The sequence below is a fragment of the Vombatus ursinus genome, unplaced genomic scaffold, assembly GCF_900497805.2.
Source record: "Vombatus ursinus unplaced genomic scaffold, bare-nosed wombat genome assembly UNPS02009994.1, whole genome shotgun sequence".
Classification (NCBI taxonomy): domain Eukaryota; kingdom Metazoa; phylum Chordata; class Mammalia; order Diprotodontia; family Vombatidae; genus Vombatus; species Vombatus ursinus.
Genome location: NW_020949772.1, coordinates 178,573 through 200,168, shown reverse-complemented (window position 1 = coordinate 200,168; position 21,596 = coordinate 178,573). Strand labels below are relative to the sequence as shown.

Below are 21,596 nucleotides of genomic sequence, written 5' to 3'. Positions count from 1 at the left end.
ACACAGGGCAGAGGAAAGTCTATTGGACAGAGAATCACAGGACCTGGGTTTGAATCCCAGTTCTTCTACTTACTATGGTATATGTGTGTATGTGTATTAGTAAGAATCATAGATTCAAACAATTTCAGACCTATAATAACCGGAAGATAGTGACATTTAGCAAGTTAGAGAGACATAATTTCTGGGTAATTAGTCATTTTATTAAATTATAAATTTATAATTTAATTATATTTACATTTTTATAATTTTATAAATTTATAAATACTTTATAAATGTACCAATGTATTAATAAGGCTAGCATTTTATTAATAAGAGAGGTCAGTGGTACTTCTGAATGCCAAAAGACCCTTCATGGTGTGGGTTTACAGTTTACATGCCCTTCGATGAGTGGTTGCTCCTGATGGGTGACAATCAACTCTGATTGGCTCAACAAGTAATGAGAGAGAAAGAATACTACAATGAGAGGCTGGACCAATTCTAATGAACTTTGATTATTTAAGTTACTTCCAAGTTGCCCAGTGTTGAGCAATCTCTTCAAAAAATTGATCCCCCCCCCCGCCCCCGACCCAAACCTGTGTAGAGTGCAAGGGGCTTCCTCACTTTAGATTAAACTCCTTGAAAGCTGGGTGGGGTCTGTCCAAAACTGAGAAGAAAGTTAATTCAACCTTCTGAGACTGAGTTTTGAAATGAAGACCTTAGAAAAAGGGGGAAATTCCAGATCTCCCAAATCAGTGATTATTAATAATCATTTCCCTCAGGTGGGGAGCCAGAAAAAAAAGACCCAGAGCCAAGAGATGGAGGGTCATTTCCTTCTTACAGTAAGGAGGCACAGTAGATTGAGAGCCAACCTCAGACTCAACAAGACTTGAGGTGGAGTCTTGCCTCTGACATAAAATGACTATGTGACCCCTAAGCAAGTCACTTAACCACTCGCTGCCTCTCACAACTCTCTAGGATTACAAATGGCAGAATTAGTGGGTATTTGTCTTTGTAGAGGGACTTTCCTTACTGGGTATTCTCTACATCAAGGAAATCATAGGTGTGTCCCAATAATAAGTGACATTTACACAGTGCTTTATAGTCAGAATCATCATCAGTTTAAAATCAGGATCTCATTAAAGCCTCATAAAATGCCAGTGAGGTCAATACTACAGTTATTCTCAATCCCATTTTACAGATGTGCAAACTGAGATTCAGAAGGGTTGAAGACCTGTACAAGGTCACACATTCCTATAAGATAGATACCTTGATATTATTATCCCTGCCTTTACATATGAGGAAACTGAGACATGGAGAATGTAAATGACTAGTACCTTCCTCCTACTAATTATCTCCAATTTATCCTTGTTTATATCTTATTTGTACAGAGTTGTCTGTATGTGTTCTCCCTCATTAGACTGCGAGCTTCTAGAGGCAGAGACTGTCCTTTGCCTTTCTCCGAATCCCCAGGGCTTTTCACAGTGCCCAGTATGCAGTAGGCAAAGAATAAATGTCAGTTGATTGACTGGCTGACTTACCCTTGTTTACACAGCTACCAAGGTCATCGACAAGCTTTGAACCCATCTTCCTGCCTCAAATCCAGTCATACACCATGTCCTATTGCCTCTTGATGAGCCCCTCTTTAAAAACTGAAAAGAACCTTTGAGATCAACTAGACCCATCTTCCCCCTCCATTCTCAGAAACTGAGGCCTTGACATCCTTCAGGACAACGGAACAATTTAATTCCCTGGGATGAACAGGACATCTTTTGAAGTGAGATAGTAACAGTAATTCATATTTATATAGCACTTTTGGGTTTGCAAAGCACTTTAAATAAATTATTTCTCTTGACCACAAGGTCCCAGATTTAGGGATAGAAGGCACCTTAAAGGCCTCGTCCAGCCCCTTCAGGTTACAGGTGAGGAAACTGAGACCCAAAGACATGTCTTGTCCAGTCACACAGGTAGTGGCAGAGGCATCATTTGAACCAGGTCTCTGACATCTTCTGTGAAGTAAATACTATCAGCACCATTTTATAGATAAAGAAACAGAGATTCAGAGAAATTAAACAGTTTATTTTCCTCATATGTAAAATGAGGAGATGGCGGTCAAGAACCCTTCCAGCGCTAAAACTATGATCCCATGATCATAGTGAGGTAGCATAGTAGATAGAACATTAGCCTTGCAGGCAAGAAGGACCGAGTTCAAATTTGACCTCAGATACTTATTAGCCATGTGACCCCGAACAAGTCACTTCACTTCTGTCTGCCTCAGTTTCCTCAACTGTAAAATGGGGATAATAATAGCACCTACTTCCCAGAGTTAAGAAGAGCAAACAAGGCAATTTTTGTAAAGCACTTAATATGCGGCTGGCACATAGTAGGTGCCATATAAATGCTTCCCCCTCTTCTTTTCTTCCTTCCATCCTAGCAACTTGTCCAGCTTCATGAAGATACTAAATGTCTGAGACAACGCAAGTTCTAAACCCCGGTCTCTGTGATTCCAAATCTAGCCCTCTATATAATGCCACAAAGATACTTAGGTCTTTCCTCTGTCTGGCTTCAGACGTGCTTTCTTCTGTTATCCCACATACCATTCCTTGGCTACCACCACTCCCTGAAAAATACACTGATGTAAAGTGCCACCTGTCCTCACAGGATCTACTGTTTGCTTTTATTAAATGGATCAGATGGGCAAGATGGTTATTTTCCTTTAAATCAAATCATCAGACATATGTACAATAAGCTATTTTATTCCCCAATTTCTTTTCTGTCTGCTTTTCCAGGATCTGATAGAAGACGGCCTCCAAGCAGATGCATTATTCTGACTGTGATTAACAGAATGGAAAGTGTGACTACACGCCAAGAGGGAAAAAGCCTGTTTTGATTGTCATTATCACACCATTACTCTGATTTAGTGCTCCTCAAATAACAGAAGAAATGAAGACAATTAAAAGAGAGTGGAATGCCATTATTGGAAAAACAAACAATAGGGATTTAGGCTGATTTGTCAAAACCAGCAGGAAGTTTCTGGGGTAGAGTCTTAAGTCCTCACTGTCTATGAAACAATTCTGACTTCCAGGAACCGAACTCTGTTGGCTGTACTCACCCTCCCCATGCAGCAGGTTCAGGCTCCTCTAATAGTGTGGGCAGTAAGCACCCAAAGAGACAACATATATTCAGTCTGCCAGATTTCAAAGCAAGATTGTCCTTCATTCACCAAAGGATAGGGAGGCCAACTTTAGACTCACTTTTTTATAGAAATACTATAAGCTTTGAGAGAGTGAGAGTAAGAGCAAGAGAGCGAGAGAGAGCGAGAGAGCAAGCACGAGAGAGAGATAATGAGAGAGAGATAAGGAGAGAGATAATGAGAGAGAGAGATAACAAGAGAGAGAGATAATGAGAGAGAGAGAGAGAGAGAGAGAGAGAGAGAGAGAGGAAGCCATCCCAGAGGTCTGGCTCTCCAAATAACAGGGTGTTTGCTTTGCATGGGGAGTATAGGATGTCACTGCGGTAGGAATCTCCTAGGTAAAGTAACTCTATCATTTCCACCTGGCATTGAGGATATGCCAGTCAAGTTCCCTTCCAGCCCTAGAACTGGGATCCCATGATTATACCCAGGTGGCATAGTAGATAGAACATTAGACCTGGAGGCAAGAAGACCTGGCCTCAGATACTTATTAGCCATGTGACCCTGAGCAAGTCACTTCACTTCTGTCTGCCTCAGTTTCCTTGACTGTAAAATGGGAATAATAATCGCACCTATAGCTCTACCATTTAGAGTTTAAGAGGATTGCCTGGGAGTAATCAAATGTTAAGTGATGCTGCCAGCTACTAACAGGATAATAATCTAATCATCCTGCTGGAGGCAGCGAGGTGGGTCAGTGGATAGAGCACCGAAGTTGGAACCAGGAAGATTCATCTGCATGAGTTCAAATCCAGCCTCAGATACTTACTAGCTGTGTGACCCTGGGCATGTCACTTCACCCCGTTTGCCTCAGTTTCCTCATCTATAAAATGAGCTGGAGAACAATATCCAGTATCTTTGCCAAGAAAACTCCAAATGGGGTCACAAAGAGTAGGACGTGACTGAAATGATTCAACAACAACCATATCTATAGCATTCTATTTAGTTCTGGGTACCACATTTTAGGAAAGTCCTTGATAAGTTGGAGAGCTTTCAGAGGAAGCCAATCAGAATGACGAAAGACCCGTGTCATAAGGCAATCATTTAAAATAATTAGAAATGTTTATCCTGGAGAATGGGGCAGCTAGGTGATGGACAGAGCACTAGGTAGTGGATAGAGCACTGGGCCTGGAGTAAGGAAGATCCAAGTTCAAATCCAGCCATCTTTGCCAAGAAAATTCCATGGGCGAACGCATGGGGTTGTGAAGAGTTGTATACAACTGAACAATCCTTGGGAAAAGAGAGAGATGGTAGCTGATTTGAAGTATTTGAAGAACTGTCACATGGATAAGGAATTATAGTTCATTCAACAAGAATTTATTACATGTATATAACAGTCCCTACCCTCAGGTAGCTGACATTCTATTGAAACACAGTCTATTCATAAATAAGTAAATACATATTTATATGTGTGTTTATATGTATATATGTATGTGCTTGTATAGATAAAAATACATATCTACATATCATACATGTGTGTATGTATATATATATATATGTATATAGTAAAAATAAAGGAATATTTCAGAGGGGATGACTAAAAATTAGGAAAGGTCACATCCTTGAACTAAACCTTGATGGAAGCTAAGGAATTCTGTTCTATTAGGCCCAGAGGACCAACCTTTGAGCAACAGGTGGAAGCTTCAGAGAGGCCAATTTAGGCATGATTCAAAGAAAAAAAACTACCCAACAACCAGAACTGTCTCATTTTAGAGGGGGCCGCCTCAGGAGGAGGTGGCTTTCTCCTAACGAGAGGTCTGTAAAAAGAGTTTGGTTGACAACTTCTTAGGTAGGTTAGAGTAGAGATTCTCTCTCAGATATGGTTTGGACTAAAGATTCTATAATTCTGTGAAACTCAGCCCAAGAGACACAGTGAGGACAGAGTGAACTCCAAAGAGAAGATTCTAACCTTTCCCCAGTGCCTGGCCATTTTGTGTATCCAAGTCATGTACTAGAGATGGAAGGTTCCAGCTGTTCTGCAGCCGGATTTCAGAGGCATTTCGTAGCAGCAGAAGAATTCATTCCGATTTGTTCTACAGAACTCATCCTTAAATCTGGAGGACAGATAAGGTCACAGAGAGTGGATCATCTGCCTGCTTCCCACAGTCAGACTGACTGTCAATAGTCTTGGAGCAGCCTGGCAAGGTACCACTCTCTGAAAGCCGTCAGCTAAAGCTACCTGTTACACAAACCCACCAACCTCAAAAACCACGCCTCCCTCCAGCTTTCCCATGGAACCGTGATTGGGATTCAGGCAACCTATTTCTGAGAGCTGACCTGTGGGCATAGCCAGAAGGTTGCTATTTTATCAGCTGCATGTCTGCAGAGAGGCAGCATGAACTCGTGCATAGAAAGCTGGCCTCAGAATCAGGGAGACCTGGGTCATCTGACACATACTGGCTATGTGACTGACCCCAGGCAGGTCACTGTGCCCTCCTAATGCCCCTCTGAGCAACCTTAATTCCCTAACATACATATGGTCTCTCAAGCCCTGGCCCTGATACATTCAAGCTATGTGACCCTTGGCAAGGCATTTAAATCCGCAATGCGCCAGACTGCTCCCTAATACTACGAGCACTGTGCTATCATGAGAGGATACAAATTACCTGCCCTCAAGGACCTTATATTCTATTGAGGAAAAGAATCTGTAAACAGATTTATATAGTTATAGCTATATAAACATATTTATTTTATTAATATGTATATTCATATAAATTTCATTCATATTTATTTTACTTGTGTTTGTATAATATATTCCTGGCTACAATATTTCATGATAACATTACATTCTAGTAATATATTTGTAGTTACATGTATGCATATATATAACTATACATATATGCTATACTAAATTACATATAGTATAATATAAAGAGCTTATGTTCTATATATGAATATATGCATACATAATTAAGAATATGTAATATTGTATTTAATTAATAATAAATTATATGTGTGTAGTTGTGTATATATTGTATACTTATTTGTTTATATAGTATATTTATTATATTAATATATTATGTGGGAGATACATAGATATAGATATATATACACACATATACTCTTCCAGGGCTTCTTATCTTTTTCTACTTTCCTACCCTTTTCTCTTTTTGGCAACCTTCTTTGGTGTTACATGGCCTGAGGGCCTGCGAAGTGCAAAGTGCGCATACTTTGTGTTCAGAACCAAGGCTGCAGTAAAGTTGTGAGATGCAATACGGGCAAGCACTGCCAGAAACACCTTGGATTCATTATGGGTTTGATCTTGAATTAATTTTTGGTAGTTTGATGTTCAGAAACCTTTTACTATTGCTAAATTTTTCCAACCTCATATGGGGTCGCAACCCACAGTTTAAGAAGCACTATACTATACTATATATAATAGTATAAAATATACATAGTATATTTTATACATATAAAATAGAGTAGGAGCTTAATTTTATATATCAATACATGTACATATCATTAATAATATATATTTATATATAACTAATATATATTAAACATATACTAAACATAACTAAAATATACATAATATATTTATATATAACTAATAACAATAAATATTTGATAGTATATGTCTGTGTATATGTAAATATATGAAGAGAATATAAGTTGCCAAATCCTGCCCCTAAGATACATTAGATGGATGAGCCTGGACAAGTCACTTAACTTTTCCAGCAATAGTTTATAATTGTAAAGGAGGAGAAATCACTGGTCTGTAGAAGGAGTTTGCTCACCTAGAGTTCACCCCAACAAATGAAGTCACAAACCAAATCCAAACCAAAAATCAAACAAACAAACAAATGTATTTATTATTTTGTAGTTGCAGCATGAAAATACTGGCAGGTCTTTCTCAAATGGATGGGCTTTGCATATATGGGCCTAGAGGCAAAAAGCACTTGTCAGGCCAGAACCAGTTCAAGATACTTGCAGAGATCCATCACCAGATTGGCTTCTAAAAGGTCACATTTTTTTTTTCACAGCAATGCACTAAGACCATGTGCCAATGCACGGATTAAGTTAGCACCATAGGGAAAGAGCCTTGGTCTTAGAACCAAGAGACATTGGGTTCCAATACCATCCCTAACACTTTGTAGCTGTGTAACACTGGGAAAGTCACTGTTGCCAGCCTCAGTCTCCTCATCTGTAAAATAAGGATAATAGTAGCACCTCCCTACCTCCCAGGGTGGTCGTGAGGATCAAATGAGATGGTAGTTTTGTTTTTTGGGGTTTTTTTAAAGGCACTTAGCACAGTGCCTGGCACATAGTGAGTGTTACAGAATATTCTCTTCACTACTATGTGCCAACCAATGTATTAGGTGCTGGGATTGTTTTCTTCAGCCATTTCAGTCATATCCAACTTTTCATGACCCCATTTGGAGATTTTTTTGGTAAAGATACTAGAGTGGTTACCCATTTCCTTCTCCAGCTCATTTTACAGAGGAGGAAACTGAGGCAAACAAGATTGAGTGACTCGCCCAGGCTCACACAGCTCTAAAGCCACATTTGAACTCAGGTCTTCCTGACTGCAGGCCTGGCACTCTATTCAATGCACCACCTACCTGCCCTCAAAATTGAGATTACAAAGATATAAATGCAATATCTCTTGATCTAAAGGATCTTACAACCTATGGTCTTCTATGGTACATATAGACAGTCAACCAACTAATACCCATCAAGCAGCCTTGGTGTGCTAGGCACTGTACCATGTGTTAGGGCTGCACATACAAGGAATGAGACAAGTGCTGCACATAAGGTTCTAACATTTTTATCAAGGAAAATGACATACATATATAAACATATGCAGAACAAATACTAAACAGATACCCAGTATATTTAGAAGGGAGAATGCTAACAGTGGATAAGAAAGGGCTCCATGTCCCGTGTAGGGGGGAGAGAGGGAAGACCAGTCTAGCTCAACTATAGAGGGGAGCTTTGTGTAACGACTTTGTATAATGAGGTGGAAAGACAGGTCAGGGCCAATCAATCGATATTAATTAGGCACCTACATGTTCCAGGCGCTGTGCTAAGTGCTAGGGATACAAAAAGAAGCAAAAGACAGTCTCTGCCCTCAAGGAGTTTACAATCTAATGGGGAGAAAACATACAAACAAATATGTACAAGCAAGCTACATATGGGATAAATAGGAAACAAGAGAGGGAAGGCCCTGGAATTAAGAGGAGTTGGGGAAAGCCTCCTATAGAAGGTAGAATTTTAGTTGGGATTTAAGGAAAGTCAGAGGTCAATAGGTGGAGTCGAGGAGGAAAAGAGTTTCAGGTATGGTGAGGCAAAAGCAAAATGAAAACGTTTCTATTTTTTTTTTCCTACAGGCAACACAGAACCACCGGAGTGATTATATTTTGTCAGAATAACTATAGGTCTAGAGACTGGACCTATAATTTCACTTGTAGAGGGATCTCTCAGTTGAAGAAATTCTCTCTACCAATGCAGATCAGCAAATTACAGTCTTAGAGATGTCTATAGTACAGAAAGCAGTCAGTCAACAAGTATTTATTAAGTACCTACTATGTGTCAGGCACTGTGCTGAGGATTGGGGATACAAAGAAAATTTTTAAAAATTCCTGGGCCTCAAGGAGCTCACAGTCTAATGGGAGAGACAACATGCAAACAGCTATAAACAAATTGTAGGCAGAATAAATTGGAGATAATCAACAGAGGGAAGGCACCAGCATTAAGAAAGATTGGGAAAGTGACTTGCCCAGGATCACTCCGTCAGTAGGTATCAGAGCAGGACTTAAAGCCAGATCTTCTTACATTGGAAAGCCAGCTCTCTAACCATTATGTACACTGCCTCAGAATAATTACATGCAAAATAATTACAAGGTGATTTCTTGGGAGAGGAGCTAACAGTTGAGGGAAACAGAAAAAGCTTCACTTCTAAGGTGGCATTTGAACTGAAAAACCAGGAATTCAACAAGGCAGAAGTAAAGAAGGAGTTCATTCCAGGCCTGAGGGCAAAGGCATGGAGGTGGTAAATGAAATTTAGGATCAAATGAAATGATGTGTATAAAGTACTCTGCAAACCCTTGTGAGATATAGCAACATCATCACCATGGTAGGGGTGGAATCTGAATCACTAGAAGGAGCTCTCACCCCAACAGAGTCACAGACCCTGTGAAATACCAAAGCAGCTTTTAAGGTCACATTTATCAAAGCCACCAACAAAACAACCCACTAACTTATGCATGCTCCATAATTAAAGTAAATCAAGCAAAACGCTTATTATGCTGGGCTTAAGATGCTGTACTTGTTTGGATAATGCCGAGAGCATCTGTAAGTCATTTGTCACATTACTCTAACATGCCGAAATCGCTGTTCTACCAGCTTTGTGGACACCACTCCCTCTAAGAACAAGCATCTATCTCTGAAGAGTCCTTTTGTCTCCTCCCAAGAATCTCTGGTGCATTTTACACTATGCTTACAATTCAAAGTAAAGGGACCACATGTTTGTATTTGTACGTTCAGATGATAGCACTCAGTGTAAATATTTATTCACAAGCATAATTTCCATGGTGTCTGGTTTTTTACATATAATTAAGAAGTCTGAAACCCAGAGTTCTAACTAGGTTGGGAGGGAAGTGGGAGAGTGGGGAGGAATGGGGCTTTGGTCCAGGGAAGGAGTTATGAAGGGCCATTTATGGGCCTTGTAATCCTCTAAGGAAAAAGAAAAAGATGGAAGGAGCTCGGTGGTAAGGATGGGTGAGGATGAGATTGGACTCATGGCTGGACAGAGATGCAACAGGATGTGTTAACGTAGGCTCCCACTGGGGAAGAGCTCTACTCTCTGAGAGCCTCTCCGCAGGGGGCTTGGCTAAGGTAAGAAGGTAGGATTGCCCACATTCCCGATGCCAGTGCTCTATCCAGCGTTCTGGGGACACAGAGATGGGACTCTGTTCTTCCCTTGGCAGACTTTGCTACAATGTTCTGGATACTTCTCACAGAAGTTAGGATATGGAAAGGGGAGAGAGTGGGCAAGAAGATGGGAATAATGGGTAGCCCTTAACCTTTAAACCTTTTTTTTTAAACCTTTAAACCTCCCTGAGCTCTCTGCCTGAACATAGGGGAGAGAGGGAAGAAGAAGCATGGAATTGTGTTTGTTCACAGAGGTGTGCTCCAATGGGAACCTCGGCCCTCCAAACCCACCTGCCAGTTCAGATGTCCTTGGCTGGACCAAGACCTCCCCATTAATAGGAGGTGTTGATAGGATGGGGGGAGAAGGAGCCCTAAATGCCACCTGCTGTAGTTACAGCTAAAGAGAATTACTGAAGCAGTATCCTTCCTCAACGTGCCCAGCCTTCCCCAAGAGGGAAGAGAGGAAAAAAAGGATTACTTTTCCTGATCTTTCCCCCTCTTCCAATTGCCAGTGCTTTCTCCCTCCTCAAACTACCTCAAGTTAATAAACAGCCCAACAATGTGCTCCTTTCCTTCCCTATTGCTTCCCACCATATACACACAGTAGGAGAGAGACTGTGGATTGGCTCAGCCAGAGTCCAACAAGCGTGTAAGTTCCCCCTCTCTCTTCCTGAGGCCAAGTCTTCTTCATCCATCATACCTGAGATAGTTCAGTGGCACACTGAATAGAGCACTGGACTTGGAGTCAGAAAGACCTGAGTTCAAATCTCTCCCCAGACACTTACTAGCTTTGTGACCCTGGGCAAGTCACTGTACCTATTCAGGGCCTCAATTTCCTCCTCTGTAGGGGGTTGAACTATAAGATCCTTTCCAGATAAAAGGTTGTGATTCTTTGATCTTGAAAGGGGAGAGAATGGTATCCAGGATTGAGCCTACTATCTCTGAAGACAGAGATACTGATGTAGGAGAGAGGTGAATGGGTGAGGAAAGAGTATTAGAACTTCTCCCCACCCCCCTCATGCCCATAATGGAGAGCCACGTGTGACATAATTAGCACCTAGCTAGCAACAATAATTATTAAAAATGAGAATTTATTGGCCTACATTTTATTTTCTCTCTTTCACACTGAAAAGGCCATCTTATATGCATTTGCTTGCCTTCTGCTCACTTACTTATTTGGCCTCTGACCCCAACACTCAACAGAAGCTGTTCTCTCTGAAGTTACCAAAGATTGCTTAATTGCTAAACCCAGTGCCTTTTTTTCAAAGCCTCCATCCTTCTAGGCCTCTCAGCGGCTTTTAACGATATTAAAATGTCCTACTCAACAACCCCTTCATTTGGATGACTCCTCCCCTTCTTTGGCTTTTGTGACACTACTCTCTCATGGTTCTCCTCCTACCTTCTGGCCCTGCCCCCTGTCTCCTTTGCTGGATCATCTTGTCCCACTTCCTAATCTTGGAAGTCCTCCAAGAGTCTGCCCTGTGCCCTCTCCTGTCTCTACCCTCTCTCTCAGTGATCTCGTCTGCTCCTTCAGGTTCAATTATATTTTCTTGGCAAATGATGCCAAGATCTACAGTACACAGCCATTGCTACTCTCTTTCATGAGCTCCAATCACTAACTGTCAGTTTAATATCTATAACTAGATGTCTCACGAGCATCTCAAACTCAACATTCCCCAATCATAACCCAACATCTCCCTTCCCTCCTCCCAACCCAAAACAATGGGAAAAAAAAGAAAGAAGCCCTTACCCTTTTCTCCAAATCTCCCTATTTCCAATGAAGACACCCCAACTAACCTTCCAGTAACACAAAGCACAATTTTGGCATCATCCTTAACTGTTTCCACTCCCCTAGTCAATCAAGCACCAATTTGTTTCTACCCTATCTTTGTAGCAGCTCTCACATTAATCCCCCTCTTCTCCATTCATTCCTATACCACCCTAGCTCAGACCCTCGCCACCTGAACTATTTTGATAGGCTCTGCATCAATAGCCCAGCTTTCAGGCTCTCCCCTCACCAATCTGTCCCCTGCATAGCTACCAAATAATCTTCCAAAGGCAAAGGTCTGACCATGTCATTCCCTTTTCTCAAAAACCTGCCATGATTCTCTCTTGCCTCCAGGATAAGATACAAACTCATGGGCCTGGCATTTAAAGCCTCAATCTGGATCCCACATACCTTCCAGGTATATCTTGTCACTTTTCGGATTGACCTGCTAGCTCCTTGGATTGAGCATTAGACCCTAACCCTATATGAGCTGTCACAAGAGCTTCTCCCCATTCCCACAATGTACCTTCCTTCTTGTCTTCCCTCTCCCCCAGCCCCCTACAGTATTCCTAACTTTATTTGATGCAAAGCTCTGGTGATTCCTGATCCGCCCCTCCCTTACTTCAGATATCAGGGCTTTTTTCCTTCTTAAATTACTTTGTTTTAACTTATATCTATGTTGTGTACCCCTTCCGCCAATAGAATGTAAGATATTGGAGGTCCAGGACTGTTTATGTCTATGTGAGTGTTGGGGGCAGGGTATTGTGTGTCTTTGTTTATCCCAGGGCCTTGAACATAGGAAGTGCTTAATAAATGTGTCGAATTTGTTGACATCACATACATAAGTGCTTAATGATAATAATTAGCCATTATATAGCAAAACTCTTTTAAAATATTATCTCATTTGAGCCTCACAACAACCCTAGGAGGTAGGTGCTATTATTATCTCCATTTTATAGATGAGGAAACTGAGGCAGACAGAGGTGAAGTGACTTGTCCAGAAAGTGTCTGAGGCTAGATTTGAACTCAATTTCTGATTCCAAGTCCACTGTTCTATCCACTTTGCCATCTAGCTCCCCTCACCTCACGTAATAGTAAGCACTTAATCTATCATCATACTCATTAACCCTTTGCTTAGGCAAAAGTTAAATTCAAAAGCTTCTCCTTTTCCCCTTTTTCCCATTTTAGAAAAATGCATTCAAGAAATGGCCATACAAAGACACATATTCCAATATTGTCAAATGTTTCCTTCTACCTTCGGGAGGTTAGGGGATTGAGTCGCTGGAAAGGGTTTGATTTGGTTCTTTTTCCATGGCCAAGGCTGTGAGAGAGCAAATCTCCACTCTCATGCAGAGATGTTTTACTTCCAAATTAGGAGAAAGGTGTTCAGATAAACGAGAAAGAAGTTGTGAACTCAGAGCCTGGGAAACTGAGGACTCTCTCCAGATGCAGAATCACAGAATCACAACGCTGGAAAGGATGACAGCGGCCATTCAATCCAATTTTTGTTTGTATCCCCTCTACAATATACCTGGTAAGGGGATGGGCATCTAGCTATTGTTTAAAGACCATCAGTAAAGAGAAACTATCACTACTCTCTCTCCCCTCCCATCAAAACCTCTCGGTTCATTTTTAAATAGCTCCAATCAATTGTGTGGGTTTTTTTTCTGGTATTGAGCCTAGATTTGCCTCTTTGCAATTTCTACTCTTTGCTCCAGGCTCTTCCCCTTAGGACAAAGTGGCAAAAGTTATTTTCCACAAGACAGCCCTTCCAATACCTGAAAAACCTAGTATTCACCCCACCTCACCCTCCCTCATTCTCCTCTACCACCATCTAGTTTCTTCTCCAGGCTAAATATCCCCAGTTCCTTCATTCAGTCTTGATACTACCATACTGAGGCCATTCAACATGGTGCCTACCCTCTCTCCACAGTCTCCAGTTTTGGAATGTCCTTCCTAACACGTGACATCCAAAATGCAATATTCCAGATGTTGTCAGATCAGGACAGAGCACAACTGGAGTGACATACCTCCTCTCCACTCGCACAATCGTGACCTGAGTTCAAGCCCTCAATACCTCTCTTCTGGATCATTGCCAATAGCTTTCTAATTAACTTGTCTCTTTGCCCAAGTCAATCCTCCCTCCAGTCCATCCTCCTGTCAGCTGTCATACCACTCCCTGCCTTCCTCAATTAAATCCGGTGCTTCTCTATTCCCTCCAGGATAAAATAATGCCTCCTTTATTTAAAGGCTTTCTCAATCTGGCCCCTTCCTGCCTTTCAGGAAGAGCAGAGTTCACGTTCAGCCTCAAATATTTACTATCCATGCGACCCTGGGAAAGTCACTTAACCTGTCTACTTTGCCTTCTTCATTGCAAAATAGGGAAAATAACACCTCCCCCATAGGGTAATTATGAGGATCAAAAGAGAAAACATGCAAAGCACTTTACAAATCATAAAGCAAATCTAAATGCTAGCTATTATTTCACCTAGCTGCTTCTGAGGGGAAAAAATAGCATCATAAATTTAAATCTAGAAGAGATTCTTAGAGAACATCCAGTCCAACCCCCTTATTCTACACATTAGGACACTGAGTCTCAGAGAAGTTAAGTAACTTGTCCAGGGCCACACAGCTAGTATCTGAGGTCAGATCTGAACCCAGGCCCTCCTGGCTCATCTTCCTGAGTTCCAATCTGGCCTCAGTCGCTTACTAGCTAGGTGACCCTGGCAAGTCGCTTAACCCTGTTTGCCTCAGCTTCCTCAAAGGTAAAATAACCTGGAGAAGGAAATAGATGAGTCTCTAAGGTCCCTTCCAGTCCATCTGATTCTCGGAAAAGCCATGATAGGACCATAGATTTGGTGCTAAAAGGGACCTAAAAGGTCATGTGGAACCTAAGCTCCTCATTGAGACCCAGATAAGTGACTTGCCCAAGTCAGGCAGGATTCCAATTCAGGTTCATTGATTTTAGCTCCTGCATTCTGGAAAATAAATAAGCATCCTAAAACATGGTCAAGAAGAGACATCTAGAAGAAATAGTGTTTGCATTTTAATCCCTGGTCTTTTGCTTTATTTGTTTTTTAAATGTCCCTCTTTCCCACTCCACTAGTTAATGAAACTGGCAGGGCCATGAAGTACTCAATCAGGTCCATCTGCAGGTTAGAATAACTATCCTCTACACTGGATCCTGAACAATTACTGGGCAATCTCCTTAAGTGAAATACCTGCCCTTGCTGGCAACCTGACAGGAGGTCGTGCCCAGAGAAAGGTTCGGAGATCTGAAAATCATGAGAGTGAGGCCACAATCCTCTGCAAGATAATTATGCCCCTATGCTAAATGTGAGAGGTAGGAGGGATGAGCAGATGGGAGAAGAAGGTGGGCATGATTACTACTATTTGCAGCTCTTGAATTTTAAAACATTTAAAAGGATGAAATTGCACTAAGGAGGTCAACCTGGTCCCTTGATGGTATTCATTTTTGGAATACAGGCAGGGACATTAGCTATATCTTCAGTGGACATAATTCTGGGGCTGAGAGAAAAGTTCTACAAATAAGAATGATTATAATCAGAAAGAAATGTGGTTCAATGGAAAGATTCCAGGCTTTGGCATCAGAAGACGCAGGTTCTTTCTCTGACATTCTATTTGCATGACCCTGGCCAATTCACTTTAACTCATTGGTTTTTGGGTTCCCCATCAGAAAATTAGAGGGTAGAATTAGATGGATTCTAAGGCCCCCTCCAGCTTTAGATCTGTGTTCCTATACACTTAATCAGAAATCAGTTACTAATTCCAAGGCATCTTTGGATAAAACGCCTCTTGGGCTCCATTCCCCAAAACTCAACAGCACTGCCATATGTGTGTGCATATTTACAACAGAAAACAAGGCAGTGCTGTAGAATGGAGAGAGCCCTGAACTTTAAGTCAGAGGATCTGTGCATAAATCCTTCCTTTGCTATGTTATTCTTGGGTTATTGATCTTGCAAAAGTAATTTTATCTCTCCGGGCTCAATTTCCTCATTTGTAAAAAATAGACATAAGAGTAGCACCTACCTCATAGGGTTGCTTATGAGGATCAAATGCTATACATGTATAAAGCACCTTGCAAATCTTAAAATATGCATAAATGCTGCCTATGATTCCATTTGACTTTCATCCTTGGTCTCACACTTGACAGCTAGGTGGAACAATGGGTAGAACACTGGACTTGGAGTCAAGAAGACTTGAATTCAAATTTAGACCCAGATAGATACTCACTAGCTATTTGACCTTGGGCAAGTCACTTAAGTTCTGATTCAGTTTCCTTATTTGTGAATAGGAGATAATGATAGCACTTACCTAACAGGGTTATTGTAAAGATAAAATGAGATACTATTTGCATAGCGCTTTGCAAATCTTAAAGCACTATATAAATGCTAGCTATTATTACTATTAGCTATTATTATCAAGGAGTCTAACCATTTCAGTTCAATTTGTGGGAATGTGTTAGGAAAATTGGATAGTTCCTTACTCTGAATATCATATTTCTGATATCTTGCTCCTGGGTCATACTGGGGAGAGTGGTGAATTTTTTCTGCCTTAGTAAATCCTTAATACCATCTTCCAAGGCACAGAGAGGTGATATGTCAAGAATGTTCATACAGATGAAGGTACAGATCCTGGTGAACCCAATAATTGGGCTCCTCTTTGCAGGATTACAATCAGCCAGCATGGCTTCATCAAGAGCAGTCATATGAGACTAACCTTTTTTCATGTTTTGGATAGGGCTACAAAATTATTAGATGAAGGAAAAATTGTGGATATGAATTATTGACATTTTAGTAACATTTTAGCAAAATTGTCTCATACCACTCTTACGGAGATAATGGGGAGATATGGACCGTCCAATAATACAGTTAGATGGAATGAGAACTGGTAGGAAGGATGAATTCAAAGAACAGTTTTGATGGTTCAATTTCAACATGGCAGGATGTTGTCAGTAGAGTGCCCCAGGGATCTGTGCTTGGTCCATCATTGTTCAACATTTCTAATCAATAACTTGAATAAGGGATGGATAGGATACGTATCAAATTTGGAGATGACACAGTGGGAGAGATAGCTAACACCATATATCCCAAGAGTCAGATTCAGAAACAAATCATGACGAGTTAGAGCAATGGACTTCATTTAGGAAATGGACCTGTGATTTCACTGACATAAAGGCATTCCTAGATGAAAAAACTTTTTTCTACCAATGCAGGTTGATGTCTTCTCTGCCTCTTGTAATGTTACAGAATTGCCTAGAGCAAGGAGAGATCAAGTGACTTGTCCAAGCCAAAATTTGTCAGAAGTGGCGCATGAACTCTGGTTTCTCTAGCTCCAAGGCCAGTTGTCCCTCCACTACACCACCAGGTTTCCTAAGATGAATCTAATTAGAAGAAATTCAATAGAGATAAACATGAAATCTGACACTTGAATACAAAAATTCCTCTATACACGAGTATAAGATGGGGAGGCATGGATAGACAGCAGTTGTTCTGCATAAAAATCTGAGGGTTCTAGTGGATTGCAAACTCACTATGACTCACAGGACAGCTAAGGACAACCATGTGATCTTGGGCTATACTGAAAAAGATGTTGTTTCCAGGAATAGGAAGGTAATATTCACAATTTTATTGTGACCTCATTGTTGCTTAGTCGTGTCCAACTCTTCGTGACTTCATTTGGGGTTTTCTTGGCAAAGATACTGGAGTGGTTTACCATTTCCTTTTCCAGCTCATTTTACAGATGAAGAAACTGAGGCAAACAGGGTTAAATGACTTGCCCAGGGTCACACAGCTAGTATTTAAGGTCACATTTGAACTCAGGTCCTCCTAACTCCAGGGCTGGCAATCTATCCGCTGCAACACATAGCTGCCCATTAGACCTAACTGATCTCATTAGACAGAGAAAGTAACTAAGACTCAAACAGATTAAGTGACTTAAGGATAGTCACCATCTAGGAAGAGCTTGGGCCTAAACAATATGAACCCAGGTCTCTACTCCAGCTCTTAAGCTATTTCTACCACATTATATAATCTCTCAAGAGCAGAGTAGCTCTCAGACACATATGGAAAGACATATACATGGCCAGTATAAGCCATGGTCCCTGTCTTTCATGAGTTTCCAATCCAACATGTAGCCTAATAACTATGAGAGTTCACATTTGCTTGATCTGGAAAAGAAAAATGGGCAAGGTAATGGAGAAAACTTGATCTTTCTCTTCAATATTCAGAAGAGATTTTTGAAGAGGAGGGATTCACCCTGTTCTCTTTGGTCCCAGATGGTGGAATCATGACAAAGGATGGAAGTTGCCAAAAGGCCATTTTAGGCTTGATATCAGAAAGAACTTCCTAATGCTGAGAGCTGTCCCAACGTGGGATGGTTACCTCCAGCGGTGATAGCCTCATGTCTGGCACATAGTAGGTGTTTACCAAATGTTTGACTGATTGATTGATGGCAGAGGCTGAATGACCAACCATACCTCAGCTACATTATGGAGAGGATTGTGATCAGGCACAGTTTAGACTAAATGAATTCAGAAGTCTCTTCCAACCCAGACTGTGGGATCCATAGAGCTCTCTTCACATTGCTTAGTGCTTTTCTCCTAACAACCCCAGAAGGCAGTAGAAACCAGGTCTTTTGATCCCAGATGCCCTGCTCTTACCACAATTATCCTACTTCTCACAGACAACTGAGACCGGAACACTATGCTCTATATATGTCCCTAGTATTTCTACTAGATGGAATCAGAAAATCTTTGGAGAATACAGTTCTTTTCAGTTGTTATTGAATATATAAAGCAGGTGAAAAGTATAGTTGTCAGAGGATAAGAACAAACTAGTTGGGTCCCTTGTGATTAGACCTTCAGACCTTTTCTTAATTAAACCCTATGAATGTGACATATAATAGAGAAGGCTACTACTATTAATAAGCAAGAGACAACAAAGAATTGTGCCCTGTGCAAATAATCCAGCATTAGAATGAATTGAGTATTGAATTTGGATTCAGGAGACCTGGGTTCAAGTCTCCCATGAGACACCTATGCTTATGTGGCCATGAGCAAATCACTTAACCTCTAGGCCTCAGTTTAATCATCTGTAAATAGGATAATAATAACTGTAGACCCTGGGCAACTTACCTATCCTATACAAACCTTAAGCAACTCCCTGGGATTTATCTTCCAGTGGTACAGTGGAAAGAAAACTGAATTTGGAGTCAGAGAGTCGAGGGATAAATCCCTATCTGCTATTTGTCTATCTGCTTGCCTTCAGCAAGTCAAATGACCTCCCTTGGACCTCAGTTTCCATTAACTATAAAGTAATAGAAGGAAGTGTAACTATAAAGTAATAGAAGTAAACCCTTTGAGGGCAGGGGTTGTTGAATGAATAAAAAAGCATTTACAACATGCCAAGCACCATGCTAATTGTTGGGGAGCACAAATTCAAACAAGTAGGATGATCACAGCTGTCAAGAAGATTGCATTGCAATAGGAGAACCCAACACATATAGGGGAATGATGGCCAGGAAGGAATATTTTGAACAGGGAAGTCAGAAGGAATGGTGATTAGAGATCCAGAGTAAAGAACTGAGCAGGCCATTCCAGGAATGGCAGTATTGATATGATTGCTATTCTCAGAGCTAGAACTGGAAGATGACGGGGGAGGAGGGGATGTGATACATGCAGAATGTCATGGCAAGCTGATGGCCAGGAAGAGGCATGATAGACCTGAGATTGTGCAAAACAAGGTGAATGCTCACCAATCAAAACCCAGGAACATAGGATCTTTGAGTCCCTGGCAACTAGTCCTGTACCTGGCACATAGTAGGCACTTTTAAATTCTCTCTGAAGTCCCTTTCTGTTCTAAATCTACAAACCTACTGTACCAGTTCTTGGAATCTCTTCCACAGAGTTTGCTGTCAGGTAGAAAATGTTATACAAATCCTGGGGATGGAGCTATATTGGCCCAGTCTTCCTTACACACCAATCCCAAATATAAGAGCTACCAATGAAGGGAGTTTTCCACACAACTGGACTCACAGTCTCATCCTTCAATTCTGTTAATTTCCATAGCACTTACCACATAGCACTGTTGTAAGTAAATTGTTTTGTCTATCTTAAAGCTATCTAGACATATAAGTATTATGAGGGCCAAGCTGCCTTCCCTAGCCACCTGTTCCCCCAAATTATTGCCTGGTTTGGAGACACCCATCTCTGCTGTAGAAGCTAGTTTATGGCATAAATCAACTCAAAAGTCTGGTCTTTCAGATTGTTTTAACTCAGAATAACAATGTGGGTGCTTCACAGCTGCCCTCCTGAGACACAGCAGGGCATAAAAAGCTATCGAGCAAGCAGCTACAATCTGAACAGACTCAAAATAAGCAACATCCCTGCCTCTCCAATAGCCAGCTAATAGACAATTAGTGTAACTAAAATTCCCTGTGCAGGGTAATGGGCTTTGAAGTTGCTAAGGGAAATCTCAGCGTGCAATTCTTCACAGAACACTCCTTCGGAAGGATTCCACCACTCAGTTAAAACTGCTATGAATGTTGCCTTCTCAGCCTCCCTAGAGATATTTCCTCAGGTGAAAGGGGGTTCTTGGAAAGAAGACACACAAAAATCACAGCTTCTGGTCAATAATCAATATACCATTTATACCCCCTGAACAAACTACACGCATCAGATATAATTCCCTCCTAGAAAGAGAAGCTTGCTTTTTCCAGTGTAAGACAAGAAGGTAGAGAAGAAGGAAGGACTCCAAGTAGGGAATCCCTGAATCTACTCACTGTTCCCTGCTAGGGGCCCTGATAAGATCTCGCAAGCTAGAAGTTACAGCATCTCAACTCATCCTTCATCATAGGGGAAGCATTTGGTGACAGAGATACAAAGGGAACCTGTATACACACCCCCCTCAAATAAAATCACTTAGGGCCTTTTCTCAGGGACTCTCCTTAGTGTTTTTTTTTTCACTAACTCATATTTATAGCAGACCAGTAACATCCCAAGATGTAATAAGAAGCATTAACCTGCAGAGAGAAGGCTCTTAAATTACGTCCTGGTGGCCCAGTGGAGGCAGTGAAAGTCCCAACTGCAAGAAGACTCGCTGTAGAGCTCCCACCCCTGGTAGTCTGGCTCAGACCTCTGCCACCCCCAACCCACTTCTCTCCTGAAATGGTATGGAGAACCAACCGTGTGTTTTCCATATTTCTACTGTTCTCTACATCCCCTCTCCTTATTCGGAACACGTTTCTGTCTTTAACAAGCGGTCCCTCCTCCTCCTATCCCCAACGCACAGACAGACAGACGGACAGACAGACACACACACACACACACACACACACACACATTTCTTTTTCTTTCAGTCTCATACATTCTGGATGGGGGTAAGTGGAGACAACCCAATCTCTCCCCCCTCTCCCCTCCCCCACACTTTTGGAGGAAAGTTAGCCCCGGCTCCTCGAGGGCACCGGCCCAACCAGGCTCATCTTCTTACCTTTGGAAAACAGAGCGGCCAGGCTGAAGAGCACAGGTGACCAATGCTGCCACAACGTCCCCATCTCCGACGGGCACATCTTGGAACCACTGACAGGCGGGCAAGTCTCCTCCCCTGTGCCGTCTAGGTTGAGAGGCTAACTGCGGGGTAGAACGGCATCCCAAACAAACCAGCGAGGACCGAGCAGACAAGCAGGAGGCTAGGCTACTAACGGCAAAAGCGCCTACGGAGCCCAGAGCCTTCCCTGGAGCACACAGTCCCCATGGCCCCGAGGCAGTCG

At 41.6% G+C, this 21,596-nt stretch overlaps 1 protein-coding gene across 1 annotated transcript in view; it reads right to left on the bottom strand.

Moving 5' to 3' along the window:
• The window catches only part of TMEM132D (transmembrane protein 132D), an 881,229-nt gene extending 859,834 nt beyond the window's left edge, over positions 1 to 21,395 (bottom strand). The window contains exon 1 of the mRNA XM_027853583.1: positions 21,317 to 21,395. Within this exon, the coding sequence (XP_027709384.1) occupies positions 21,317 to 21,395 (79 nt within the window). The remainder of the gene's footprint in view (positions 1 to 21,316) is intronic.
• Between the last annotated feature and the right edge of the window lie 201 nt (positions 21,396 to 21,596).